Here is a 14,377-nt window from a genome sequence, read left to right as displayed (position 1 = left end):
ACTGCTACCTCCACCACCCGGGTTCAAGTGATTCTCATGCCTCAGCCTCCCAGGTAGCTGGGATTACACACATGTGCCACCATGCTCAGCTAATGTTTTTTGCATTTTTAGTAGAGACGGGATTTTACCATCTTGGTCAGACTGGTCTCGAACTCCTGATCTCAGGTGATCCACCCGCCTCAGCCTCCCAAAGTGCTGGGATTATATGCATGAGCCACCGCGCCCGGCCTGAAGTGTATTTTTCATCTGACATCAGCTACAACTCCCAAATCTTACAGTTCAGTGACTGTGACTATTCAGATATTTATAAATTTTGATGTAACAATAGCTTCTACTAAAATAGAAGACTTTTGGTGCTTGTTTAGATGTAATAATCAATTGTGTGCCACAACCAATGCCAACTACTCCACAGGTTGCTTAATGTAGTAAAAAAACATTGTTTTTAACACAACACTGTGCTTCACCAAAATTTGCACTTCTATTGTTACTATAAACTAATAATTTTATTTTCTATATTGAACTTTTATTTATTTATTTTTTGAGACAGAGTCTCACTCTGTCGCTGAGGCTGGAGTGCAGTGGCACAATCTCGGCTCACTGTAAGCTCTGCCTCCCGGGTTCATGCCATTCTCCTGCCTCAGCCTCCCAAGTAGCTGGGACTACAGGTGCCCACCACCACTCCCAGCTAATTTTTTGTATTTTTAGTAGAGACGGGGTTTCACCATGTTAGCCAGGATGGTCTACAGCTTGTGATCTCGTGATCCGCCTGCGTCGGCCTCCCAAAGTGCGGGGATTACAGGCTTGAGCCACCGCGCCCGGTCTTTCTATATTGAACTTTTAAACTGAACTTCCAATCTCACTCATAAAGGCTTTATGTTTAACAGAATACACTTCCAAAAGCTTTACCTTAATCCCATGAATGAATGGAAAGAAAAAAATGAAACCATTTGTAGAACTAACTTAAATGATGTACTTATTTGAAATACCTGATGACACTGAACTAAAACTGGAATTATTTAACTGCTTTCATAGTTCTTCTGACAATGAAACAAAAGAACTATTGCTTCCCTTTTCCTATATACACATAAACACTTGTAGTCGATAATTAGTGAAATCACTTAGAATAGTCATTTCTCTAAATATAAGTTGTGTTGCAGAGTGGCATGGATATATACCTTCTGCAGCTGCATAAAGTAAATCCTGATACTTCTTCAACAGACTTTACTCTTCTTGTTTTCATGTGGTCAGTGATACCACTATGGCCTCTACAGTGGTTAGTAAATGTCAACAAACATTTTTTTCAAGTTATTAATATACATTCCTTATTAACTTTCTTAAGAAAAAAAATCAATACTTAAAAAATGAAACACATACTTTTAGTTTTTTCAGTTTACTGCTGCCAAAAAGATTTACTGCAAAAACTAAGTGTTGCCAAGCAATAAAATAGTTATAGATTTACACTGTACAAGCAAGTGTGCTCAGTCGATGCTACACTTGCTCCCTAGCAGAGCTGATCAGCCTTGATTTCCCATATATATTTTACAGACACCCAGACCTATAATTTACTGTTTCCCACTGAACTTATCAACTGGTACCTGGTGGCTTTGTAACTCTTGCAGGTCACGCATGGGCTACAGTACAATTGGGTGACACACTACACAGCCAGCTGGGGCAGCAGCATCAAAACTTCTCCCACCACCTGATACAGGAAAGAGTTAGCTGCCCCTAGACATTTGTGTCTGAGTGCACTTTACTGTATTAGCAATTGCCCTGCATTCTGTCTTTGACTGGGAAGTGTTAGTTGTGCCTGAAAGGGTTGGGAAAAGAGATGTTATTTCTGGTATCTTTCAGATTTCCTAACAACTTAAAATGAAGCTGGGCACAGTGGCTCATGCCTGTAATCCCAGCACTTTGGGAGGCCAACACAGGAGGATTTCTTGAGCCCAGGAGTTCAAGACCAGCCTGGGCAACATGATGAAAGGCAAAAACCCATCTATGAAAAAAAAATACAAAAAATTAGCCGGGTGTGGTTGTATGCACCTGTGGTCCCAGCTACTTGGGACACTGAGGTAGGAGGATTGCTTTAATCAGGGAGGGTGAGGCTACAGTGATCGCACCACTGCACTCCAGCCTAGGTGACAGAGTAAGACCCTGTTTCAAAAAAGAAAAAAAAGGAAAAAAGGACAACTGATAATGAGAACTCTCTCCACTGTGTAAGGGTCTCACAATACTATTATATTACACTACACAAAAACAAACACAGAGGCTGGAAGTACTAAGTGGGGATCTACCAAACGCATCCCAACTTATTCTAATATAATTATTAGTAATAATTCTCTGTTAAAAAATGAAAAATCCAGGACAAATGCTAAATCAGATGAGATCCCAGGATGGCTGGCTTACACAGGGACTCTGCTTTAGCAAACTAGGATGTACACTGATCCAACCTTCAAGGGAAGGAGACCTGCCCTTTTATGTCCTTCCTCCTTCTATTGACTGGAGGGAGGCCATAATGGCAACTGCCTCAGGCCATGATGTGGTAAGATAAGGATGGCAGAACTGTAAGATAGAAGGAGTCTGGATCCCTGACTTTGCAGAATCACTATACCAACTTTTGACTGCCTACTCCTAGGTGATTTTACATGAGAAAAAAAAATAAATTCCGATCTTATAGGGCACTGTTACCTTATAATCAAACCTAATCCTAACTGATATAACAAGAAATACCTCTATAACCCTTCCAGAAAGCAGGTTGGCAATATGTATCAAGAATACTAAAAATGTGGCCAGGTGTGGTGGCCTTAATCCTTGTAGTGGCTGGGATTAATCTCATACCTTAATCCCAGCACTTTGAGAGGTTGAGGTGGGAGGATCGTTTGAGGCCAGGAGTTCAAGACAAGCCTGGAAAACACAGTGAGACTCTGTCTCCACAAAAAAATTTTTAAAACTTAGCCAGGCATAGTGGTGCCTGTAGCTACTCAGGAGGCTACGGTAAGAGACGGCTTGAGCCCAGGAGTTTGAGGCTGAAGTAAGCTATGATTATGCTACTGCACTTTATTTTTTTATTTTTATTTTTTATTTTTTTTGAGACGGAGTCTCACTCTGTCGCCCAGGCTGGAGTGCGGTGGCGCGATCTCAGCTCACTGCAACCTCCCAGGCTGGAGTGCAGTGGCTCAATCTCGGCTCACTGCAACCTCTACCTCCCGGATTCAAGAGATTCTCCTGCTTCAGCCTCCCAAGTAGCTGGGATTACAGGCGTGCGCCACCACGCCCAGCTCATTTTTTATTTTTAGTAGAGATGGGGTTTCACCATGTTGGCCAGGCTGGTCTCGAACTCCTGACCTCAGGTGATCCACCCTCCTTGGCCTCCCAAAGTGCTGGGATTATGGGAGTGAGCCACCGCACCTGGCCTTTAGCCTGGGCGATAGAGTGAGACCATGTCTCTATAACAAAAGGAAAAACAAAACAAAAACACTACAAATGTTTAGCCCTTTGAACCACTTCTAGGTCTTTATCTTAAAGAAATAATCTGGAATAGGGAAAATTGATATGCAAAGATCTTTACTGAAGATCTACTTATGATAGTAAAAATAAGAAGCAACCTCAATGTCCAACAATGAGGAATTTGTTAAATAAGAGGTATTATATCTAAGTGACTGGATATTATAAAAAAAGTTATAACCATGGGAACATGCTCACATCATAATATTAAGTAAGAAAAAATAGGCAGGATTAAAAAAACCTTATACATAGCAAGTTCTCATATATATTACAAAAAAATTTACTTATATAAAGGCATTAATGAACAACAAAAAAAGACTACAAGGAAATACATGAAGATATAAACCAGCAGTGATTATCTCTGGATAGTGGGATTATAGGTAATATTTACTTATATTTTCTTTGAAGATTTAACCCTATTCTATAATTAATAATTTCATCCATAATCAGAAAAAAAATTACTTTCAAAACTCATTCCTAGCATTTACACTTTGCCTGGTACTAACACTGCCATCATCATGTTCATCACAGTTTTATTGTTTACTGAGTATGTACATGAGGGGAGTTGGCGCAGGAGGACACACAGACCTGCGGCTCCAGCAGCCAACTAATTGCTGCCTGAAGCCATTCAGGTACAACCAAACCCTGCCCATTTTTACCTTGGTGTTCTGTAGCAGAGCAAGTCCATTGCAGGCATTTGCTAGAAGAAAGTCTCCACTCAGGATAGCAATTTTATTTCCAAATTGCATGTCTTTCAGTGGACCATCAGATGATTGCAACTCGTTTAAATTTACTATCCCACGATGTACAAGGAGAGCAGTATGAATAAGCTCTGTGATCTCTGCCAAACTTCTTTGACTAAAACATAAAGGTAAGATTTGTTAGAGTATCAAGAATACCATTTTATCATTAATGTCTGATTTCAGTTTTCAACAATAAAATATTCCATAGGTTGCCACCCACTGTTTTTGGGGGGGGATTATATCTTTCTAATGAAGCTTTAATAGAGGCCTCTCTACTGAGCAGTTTGGGATCTGTAAGAAGATCTTGACACCTTCCTTCTCTGTAATACTCCTCACTCTTCCCCCACAAGTCACTAGGATATCCCAGATAGAAGTTGGCCAGTGGAGGGCCACCCTCCACAGCTCCATTTAGATATTGTGCTCTCAGTATACTTTCTTCATGCTCATAACTTCAAGATTTCTGAGACTCCTTAGTAGTGTCTAATGGAATTCCAATTTAAGTGAGAATATAATCTGTGCCAGATACTAGTCTAAGGGCATTATGTACATTCTCTCTCACTCTCTTTTTTTTTTGATGGGGTCTCACGCTGTCACCCAGGTTTGAGTGCAGTGGTGCAATCTCAGCTCACTGTAACTTCCACCTCCCAGGCTCAAATAATCTTCCCACTTCAGCCTCCCGAGTAGCTGGGACTACTTGGTGTATGACACCAAGCCTGGCTAACTTTCGTATTTTTGGTAGAGACAGGGTTTTGACATGTTGCCCAGGCTGGTCTTGAACTCCCGAGCTCAGGTGAGCTACCTGCCTCGGACTCCAAAGTGCGGGGATAAAAGGTGTGAGACACTGCTCCTAGCCACATTATCTCAATCATAAATGCAAAGCTATGGGGTTTACAGAGATGAATACAATATGGTTTCGTCCTTCAAGGACTTTTTAACTTTCAGAATAAGAATGAAGACAAAAACCTACAGTAGCAAATAATATAGAGAAGGCCCCTGAGGAACTTATAGTATAGAACTGTATTACATGGCAATTTCAGCAGATGTTTGTTCCTTTTTTATATTTTTCTGTAGTTTGTATATTTTGTACCATGATAAAAGTATTACTTTTATATTCAGAAAAAAAATCAACAGGTAATTACTAAAAATTTAAACATTATCACAACTTCATGATAGGTATTATTAACCTCTTTTAATAGGTGAAAAAATTGTGCACACAAGTAAAATGACTTTCCCAAGAGTACACCGTAATGTAGATCTGAAAATCTGCTGGTATCTGCTACAAATGGCCCCATGTGAGTCACGTCTTTTGGTTTCCAAGGTCCTGCATGATCCCCTTCCACGCCTGGCCATGTGACTTGCTTTGGCCAATAGGACATCAACAAACAATACACAAGGAAGCCTGATAAGTGCCCTATGCAACTGATAAGCTTTTCGTAGTCACAGGAATTGCATGACCCCAAGCAGAAGAACCCTCAGGTCAATCCACAGAATGGTAGTGTGCTTCAAGTCACTAAATTGTATGGGTGATTTGCTATGTAGCAACAGATATCTGAAACAGAAATGGTATATCTAGAAGTGGAGTGTTTGCTTTGAGTCAGAAAAATGAGACTGGGAGGCAAAGGCTTAAGGAATGGCAAACTCTTAGTGGAAGCTGGAAAGCTACTCAGCTACAAGTATAAACTATATCTTACTAGAAAGGGAAAATAGGCCAGGTGCAGTGGCTCATGCCTGTAATCCCAGCACTTTGGGAGGTCCAGGTGGTAGGACTGCTTGAGGCCAGGAGTTCAACATCAGTCCAGGCAACATAGTGAGAACCCATCTCTACAAAAAATTTAAAAATAAAAATTAGCTGGGTGAGGGGGTGCACGCCTGTAGTCCCAGTTACTTGGGAGGCTGAGGTGGGACAATCACCTGAGCTCAGGAGTTCAAAGTTACAGTGAACTGATGGCACTATTGCACTCTAGCCTAGGCACAGAGTGAGACTCTATCTCAAAAAAAAAGAAAAAAAAAAAAAAGGAAAGAAAAGAAAAGGAAGCTCAGAAGGCAGAACCAAGAACAATGGAGAAGAGTGGATTCGAGAATCATTTCCAGGGAACAGAACTGAGACCTAATCAAGAAACATTCCTTGCTCCAAGATAGAGTAGGTGGCCCAGATATGTGCCCAGCTGGATTTCAGAATTGCTATAGATTAGTGACTGCTATGTACCTCCCATTTCTCTCTCTTTTTAATGAAACTGACAACTGTGGTTATCTTCTTTCTGATTCACTATTGTATGTTGGATAGACGGTGGTGTGTGGGTGGGGGGTGGGTAGATAATTTGTTCTTTTATTTCCTAGGTCCCTGATTGAAGAGGGGCTGTACCCATGGAACCATATTCATATGGAGACCTAACAGAAATCATGAGATCAGGGACTCTGAGCTTGATGTCATAAAATGGATGAGACTGGGGTCTTGGGAGGTGGTATGTTTTGCATATGGAAGGAATGTGAAACATTGGGGCCAGAGGGCAAACTGTGGCAGAGTGTTACACCAAGTTACACTTATCAGTCACACCCTCTGATATCCAAGCCATGTATAATCTCCTTGATTGATGCTGAGTTTGACCATGTGACTTGTTTGGTCAATGGGACATCAGCAAAAGAGGGACAAACAGGCTTGATAAGTGTTTTTGCATTGGGGTTTTACCCTCTTGGAATGCTAACCCGAGACTACAAGTTAAGAAACCTAATCTAGCCTCTTTGAGAATGAAAGGCAACATGGAGAAAGGCCCAGCTGTCCTAGTCAAGCTCAGCCCCCTGCACATTTACCAGGTAAACACAGCCACATAAATAAATACAGGAGAAACCAGCAAAGGAACAGTCCAGCCAAACAACAGAATTATGAGAAATAAGTTGGTTTCTGTTTTAAGCCACCAAGGTTTGGAGTAGTTTGTTACACAATAGACAACTAACAGAGACTCCAAACCCCAATCTATTTCTACTAGATTAGGCTGCCTCCCACATGTGCCCTTGAAAGATTCTATCTTTCCTTTTTTTCTGTAGACCTCATCTGTGTCATAAAAGCTTTAAAAAAGTTTCCTTGAAGACGCTAAATTTGAGAGGGGCCTGGAAAGGCAAGTAAGATTTCCATAGCTGGAGAAAAAGGGCAAAACAAGAGCAGGGCTTGAGAACTCCAGAATAAGAAAGAACACGAATCATGACATAGAGAAGGCCAGAGTAGAAAATGTGACCAAAGGTTGAAGAGATCAGTTTGGCTACAGTAAAGGGACTATGTGGGTAAGTGAGAGATAGGAATTTTGGAGCTTGGTTATAGCAGGTGAAATGGTCTATATTTTATTACATAGGCAATCTTTTGAGATGAAAGGATGATATATATTTTTTAATAATTTAGGAAGAAGATTCCAAAGGTGATACATAGAAAAACCTTAAATAAGTATCTAGGGAAAGTAGGGATATGGGGTGGGGGAGCTATTACAAAGGTCCAAGGAAGATGCAACAAAAGGCCTTGACCTAGGACAACTGCCTTAGACATGGAGAGAAATAAACATAAAATAATCAGGCCAGGTAATCAGGCTTATGCCTGTAATCCTTGTACTTTGGGAGGCCAAGGCGGGTGCATCACCTGAGGTAAGGAGTTCGAAACCAGCCTGGCCAACATGATGAAACCCTGTCTCTACTAAAAATAGAAAAATTAGCCAGGCATGGTGGTGGGCGTCTGACTAATTTTTGGGAGCTACTTGGGAGGCTGAGGCAGGAGAATCACTTGAACCCAGAAGGCGGAGGTTGCAGTGAGTTGAGATTGTGCTACTGCACTCTAGCCTGGATGACAGAGCAAGATTCCATCCCAAAATTAAATAAATAAATAAATAAATATAAAATCATCAAATAATATATGAGAGTCTTCTCTCAAAAAAAACCAGACTGGCTTAACAGTTATAATAATCACATAAAGATACAATTAAAAGAACCAAACAACTTGGCATTATCAAATGCCAAGGAAAATCTCATGTCTAATTGATTTCCTTTGTTAAAAAAAATTAAGAGACTATGTAAAGATGACCCAGTAGACATATTGTACTTGATTACAAATTTGGGGAGTAGAGAAAGGAAATTAATCAGCGAGTCAAACAGTATCTAAGAGTAAATTCATGGTTTAGATTAAAATCTCATTATATCCCAAAGAAAATCACTAAGAATGGAGGCTTAAAAGACAGTTGAAAAGTTAACAGAAGACATTTTTTAAAAATAGAACATTTAAAATTACCTTTTAAAAAATGACTAAAAGAAAGGAATAAAATTTTATTTTATTACTACCCTGCAAATGATTTCTAGTTTATAAAACCATTCACTGAAAAAAGTCCATATTGTCACATCTCACAAAAATCACATAATGAGATTATGGGAAAGCATAAAAGTAAAAAGGGTTAAGCATTTGGACAAGTTTTTCATGCAGTTCAGCTTATGAAAGAAAGCAGTAACCAGGTAAGCAAAAAGTGGTGTTTTGGATTACTCAAAGGATGAAAATGAGTGATTTTGACATCTATAGTCATAAAACAGCATTGATTAAATAAATAGCAACTTTTAAATGCCACGTGGCCAGAAACAACAAAAACAATGGTATGCAATAATAAAAGTGAAAGTCCATAATTTTTACAGTGTCTGCCATTTAAAAAAACCTTTCATTTATATGATCTACTTGTGATTCTAATTACAGAGGTCTGCAGAGGTTAAATACTTGATCAAGAACACTGAGTTTATAAAAGGCAAAGCTGGAACTCAGAGTCACCTTATCCTAGTAACAAATGACAATTTAAAATGTTTAGCTGGGCACAGTGGCTCACGCCTGTAATCCCAGCACTTTGGGAGGCTGAGGCAGGAGCCTCAGGAGTTTGAGAGCAGCCTGGCCAACATGGTGAAACCCCGTCTCTACTAAAAATACAAAAATTAGCTGGACATGGTGGCGCATGCCTGTAATCCCAGCTACTTGGAGGCTGAGGCAGGAGAATCGTTTGAACTGGGCAGGCGGAGGTTGCAGTGAGCCGAGATCGCACCACTGCACTCCAGCCTGGGCAACAGAGTGAGACTCTGTCTCAAACTAAAAATAAAAATAAAAATAAAATAAAATGTTTATTTACCTAAGGAATAGTAGCTGGTTGGGGAGGGGGAATAAGCCGAAGTTACCAATGTTACCATCACAATATATGCCACAAATTTATCCAATTTTTTTTTTTATTATTATACTTTAAGTTCTAGGGTACATGTGCATAACGTGCAGGTTTGTTACATATGTATACTTATGCCATGTTGGTGTGCTGCACCCATCAACTCGTCAGCACCCATCAATTCATCATTTATATCATGTATAACTCCCCAATGCAATCCCTCCCTCCTCCCCCCTCCCCATGATAGGCCCCAGTGTGTGATGTTCCCCGTCCCGAGTCCAAGTGATCTCATTGTTCAGTTCCCACCTATGAGTGAGAACATGCGGTGTTTGGTTTTCTCTTCTTGTGATAGTTTGCTAAGAATGATGGTTTCCAGCTGCATCCATGTCCCTACAAAGGACGCAAACTCATCCTTTTTTATGGCTGCATAGTATTCCATGGTGTATATGTGCCACATTTTCTTAATCCAGTCTGTCACAGATGGACATTTGGGTTGATTCCAAGTCTTTGCTATTGTGAATAGTGTTGCAATAAACATACGTGTGCATGTGTCTTTGTAGTAGAATAATTCATAATCCTTTGGGTATATACCCAGTAGTGGGATGGCTGGGTCATATGGTACATCTAGTTCTAGATCCTTGAGGAATTGCCATACTGTTTTCCATAATGGTTGAACTAGTTTACAATCCCACCAACAGTGTAAAAGTGTTCCTATTTCTCCACATCCTCTCCAACACCTGTTGTTTCCTGACTTCTCAATGATTGCCATTCTAACTGGTGTGAGATGGTATCTCATTGTGGTTTTGATTTGCGTTTCTCTGATGGCCAGTGATGATGAGCATTTTTTCATGTGTCTGTTGGCTGTATGAATGTCTTCTTTTGAGAAATGTCTGTTCATATCCTTTGCCCACTTTTTGATGGGGTTGTTTGTTTTTTTCTTGTATATTTGTTTGAGTTCTTTATAGATTCTGGATATTAGCCCTTTGTCAGATGAGTAGGTTGCAAAAATTTTCTCCCATTCTGTAGGTTGCCTTTTCACTCTGATGGTAGTTTCTTTTGCTGTGCAGAAGCTCTTTAATTAGATCCCATTTGTCAATTTTGGCTTTTGCTGCCGTTGCTTTTGGTGTTTTAGACATGAAGTCCTTGCCCATGCCTATGTCCTGAATGGTACTACCTAGATTTTCTTCTAGGGTTTTTATGGTATTAGGTCTAACATTTAAGTCTCTAATCCATCTTGAATTAATCTTCGTATAAGGGGTAAGGAAAGGATCCAGTTTCAGCTTTCTACTTATGGCTAGCCAATTTTCCCAGCACCATTTATTAAATAGGGAATCCTTTCCCCATTTGTCCAATTTTTATCCCTAGTTTTGAAGCAACAGGGAAGGGAATGTTGCTAGGAAAAAAGTATATTAAGAACGGGCTTAATTCTTTTTGTTTACAGTAACTGGGGAAGGTCAAGTTGTTTGAATTCATCAGAATGAAATCAATAGTTTTAGCCTAATCAGGAATCTGGATAACAGTTCTACTTCTGCTTATTACATAAGACAATTCATGGGCAAATCGCTTAAACTCAGACCCTTGGTCTTCTTGTCCCTGAAAGGAGGGGGACTGGAGAAACACATCCCTTCCAGTCCCCAAATTATAAGATTCAGGGATTTTTTAAAAAGAGTTACCTAAACTGGCAGTTAATAGTTAAAAAGATTTAAAAAATACCTACTTTTCTATAGGAAATAGGAGTGAAATGACTAGTCTTTAAATCTATCCTGTAATTTCACTATCTAGTACTGTGCTCTCAGATTCTAAGATTTTATCACCAGATAAGTAACTCTGGATCATATTTTGCAAGAGTCCAATTTAGTATATGTCAGAGAAGCAGTGACAGTATGAAAAAATTTAGGAAAATTTTCTTCTGGTGATCTTATTCCTATTTTAGTTACCCAAAGCAATCTATTAAACTTTCAATGCACTGGATTTTTAAAAAATTATCTTAAATAAAAGTCTTCATGCCAATTTATGTACATATATTTCAGTACTCTTGAATACTTCTCATGCTCTTTTTTTTTTTTTTTTTTTTTTTTTTTTGAGACGGAGTCTCGCTCTGTCGCCCAGACTGGAGTGCAGTAACGTGATCTCGGCTCACTGCAACCTTTGCCTCCCAGAATCAAGTGATTCTCGTGCATCAGCCTCCTGAGTATCTGGGATTACAGGCGTGTGCCATGATGTCCAGCTAAGTTTTTTGTATTTTTGGTAGAGACAGGGTTTCACCATGTTGGCCAGGCTGGTCTTGAACTAATGACCTTAAGTGATCCGCCCACCTCGGCCTCCCAAAGTGCTGGGATTACAGGCCTGAGCCACCACGCCGGGCCCTCATGCTAACTCTTGATTAGAAAATAGTCACAAATAAATATAACTTATGTTAAGTAATCAGAGTAAGAAAGTAATTACCATATTGAAAGATTAATCAATGTTTTTATAAGATTTTTCATCAAATCACTTTCTTTCCATTATATGTTAAAAAACTTCATCTGCTTTTGATCTGTCCATTTTCCTCCAAAGCTTCTCAAATTTGTTTAGCATCCTAAGCTTCAGAAATCAGGGTGGCAGACATTGCTATTAATATTTGCCTATCCATTCTTTCCTGTGTTTGCGCCACTGCACTCCAGCCTGGGCAACAGATACCCTGTCTCAAAAAACAAACAAACAAAAAACCCAAATTGTTACTTATAATAACTTGAACTCTCTTCAAATGTTTTGCATTTAAGTTGATGTTAAAATAGAAGAGTTAATTGTGTTTTGCCACACAGACAAGGGAGATAAAAGACGATGGAGCCTGCTTTCTTCTCTCTATCTTCCTTCCCTCCCTTTATTCTTTTTGAGAGGTTAAAAAAATTCAGAAAAGTATCTACCCTTGAGTACATTTGGAGTGGCAATGGTCCTCACTTAAAAAACTTACCACCTCATGATCCCCTTCAGCTAGATGTGATCATGTGACACAGTCTGGCCAATTAAATGTAAGCACTAGTCTACCAGGTGGGGTTTCTGAGAAATCTACTGAGTTCCTGATATAAGGGAACAGATTCAGTTGGTGTATACCTTTGACATTTTGGGCTTACCCATGTTCCCTGTTTGGAATATGGCCCAGCTGCCTGGAGGCACAGTAGAGACTTAACGATCCTAAAGAGGGCTCCCAACCCTCTAAACCTCCTAAAGAGGGTTGGGGGCCCTCCTAAAGGTTTAACCCTCTTTAAGCATGGTAGAGCAAAAAGAACTTTGAGCCCCTACTGACTTCTTTGAGGGCTGCATCAGCTCTGATGTGTCCACCTCTAGACTTCTTGTTATCTGAGATAAACACTGCACTGTTTCAAGCCACTGTTTGTTAGAGTCTTGTTGCCACTGTTTGTTAGAGTCTTGTTGTAAGTCTTGTTAGAGTCTTGTTATATGCAGCCAAATACATTCTTAAAAGATATAGTCAATAAAAATTGTGACAATAAAAATAATAGACATCTCATGTTCATAAGTCTGCACTCTGGTTTCATTTACCTAATATTATCTCTCAGAGACAGTCCTGTATCATTCAGAAGTAGAGGATCTCCTTTTACTATTTAACATCTCTGCTGAGGTTCACTGTATGAAAGTACCATACAACTTTTGGGGCTAAAGGGTTTATGATCAATATATTTTTGTTTAAAGACTTTTTAATAATCAGCCCACATGTAACTTCTTTTTAACTTTCCCAGAATTAACTCTTTCTTCTGTATGTGAAAGCCTTTGAATATGGCTCAGTCATGCATCAAATTGGACTGTAATTATTTCTTTAGCTATCTCTCTCCCTGCCACCCCCTTCCTTCACTATACGGTAAATTATACTACTCTACTTCCCTGGGCTGCCTATAAATATTTGTTAAATAAACAGCTCTTTACTTAGCAATTAATTTTATTTATTTTTAATTTCTTTTTTTTTTTTTTTTTTTGAGACAGGGTCTCGCTCTGTCACCCAGGCTGGAGTGTAGTGGTGTGACCTAAACTCACTGAAACCCCCAGCCCCTGGGTTCAAGAAATTCTCCTGCCTCAGCCTCCCTAGTATGTAGGATTACAGGCATGTGCCACCATGCCCGGCTAATTTTCGTATTTTTAGTAGACACGGGGTTTTGCGATGTTGGCCAGGCTGGTCTCAAACCCCTGACCTCAGGTGATCCGCCCGCCTCGGCCTCCCAAAGTGCTGGGATTAGAGGTGCGAGCCACCGCACCCAGCCGCCATTAATTTTTAAAGGCTATAGGGCATCGCTATCATTCTTAGTTTCAAAAGGGAAGGAATGACAAACTAAGAAGTAGGGTTTATAGAATCAGAGTTGGAAGTGACCCCAGAGGTCGGTTAGTCTCTATGTATCCCCCTACAGGGATTAGTGATAACTACTTCACAGGAGCCATGTCAGCTGATGAACAGTTTTTATTTTTAGAAACAGGGTCTCACTCGGTAGCCCAGGCTGGAGTACAGTGGCGTCACCATGGCTCCCTTTAACCTCAAACTCCCAGGCTCAAGTGATCCTCCTGTCTCAGCCTTCTGAGTAGCCAGGACTACAGGCACATACCACCATACTTGGCTGCTTTTTTAAAAATTATTTTTTTGGGCCAGGCGCGGTGGCTCATGCCTGTAATCCCAGCACTTTGGGGGGCCAAGGCGGGTGGATCACGAAGTCAGGAGATTGAGGCCATCCTGGCCAACACGGTGAAACCTCGTCTCTACTAAAAAAAAATACAAAAATTTACCTGGGTGTGGTGGCGAGTGCCTGTAGTCCCAGCTACTCGGGAGGCTGAGGTAGGAGAATGGCGTGAACCCAGGAGGGGGAGCCTGCAGTGAGCTGAGATCCTGCCACTGCACTTCTGCCTGGGCAACAGAACAAGATTCCTTCTCAAAAAAAAAAAAAAAGAAAAGAAAATTTTTTTTTTGTAGAGACAGGGGTCTCCCTATGT

General features: G+C 40.2%; 1 protein-coding gene across 6 annotated transcripts in view; it reads right to left on the bottom strand.

Moving 5' to 3' along the window:
- PDSS2 (decaprenyl diphosphate synthase subunit 2) overlaps nt 1-14,377 on the bottom strand; it is a 314,537-nt gene that overhangs the window by 124,367 nt on the left and 175,793 nt on the right. For all 6 annotated transcript variants that reach the window (XM_030929294.1, XM_030929297.1, XM_030929293.1 and 3 more), the window contains one exon: nt 4,161-4,359. In XM_030929294.1, coding sequence (XP_030785154.1) covers nt 4,161-4,359 — 199 coding nt within the window. The remainder of the gene's footprint in view (nt 1-4,160; nt 4,360-14,377) is intronic.

This window comes from Rhinopithecus roxellana, chromosome 4 (assembly GCF_007565055.1).
Source record: "Rhinopithecus roxellana isolate Shanxi Qingling chromosome 4, ASM756505v1, whole genome shotgun sequence".
Lineage (NCBI taxonomy): Eukaryota > Metazoa > Chordata > Mammalia > Primates > Cercopithecidae > Rhinopithecus > Rhinopithecus roxellana.
Note: the sequence above shows the minus strand (reverse complement) of the source record. Positions and strands in the feature narration are given on the sequence as shown.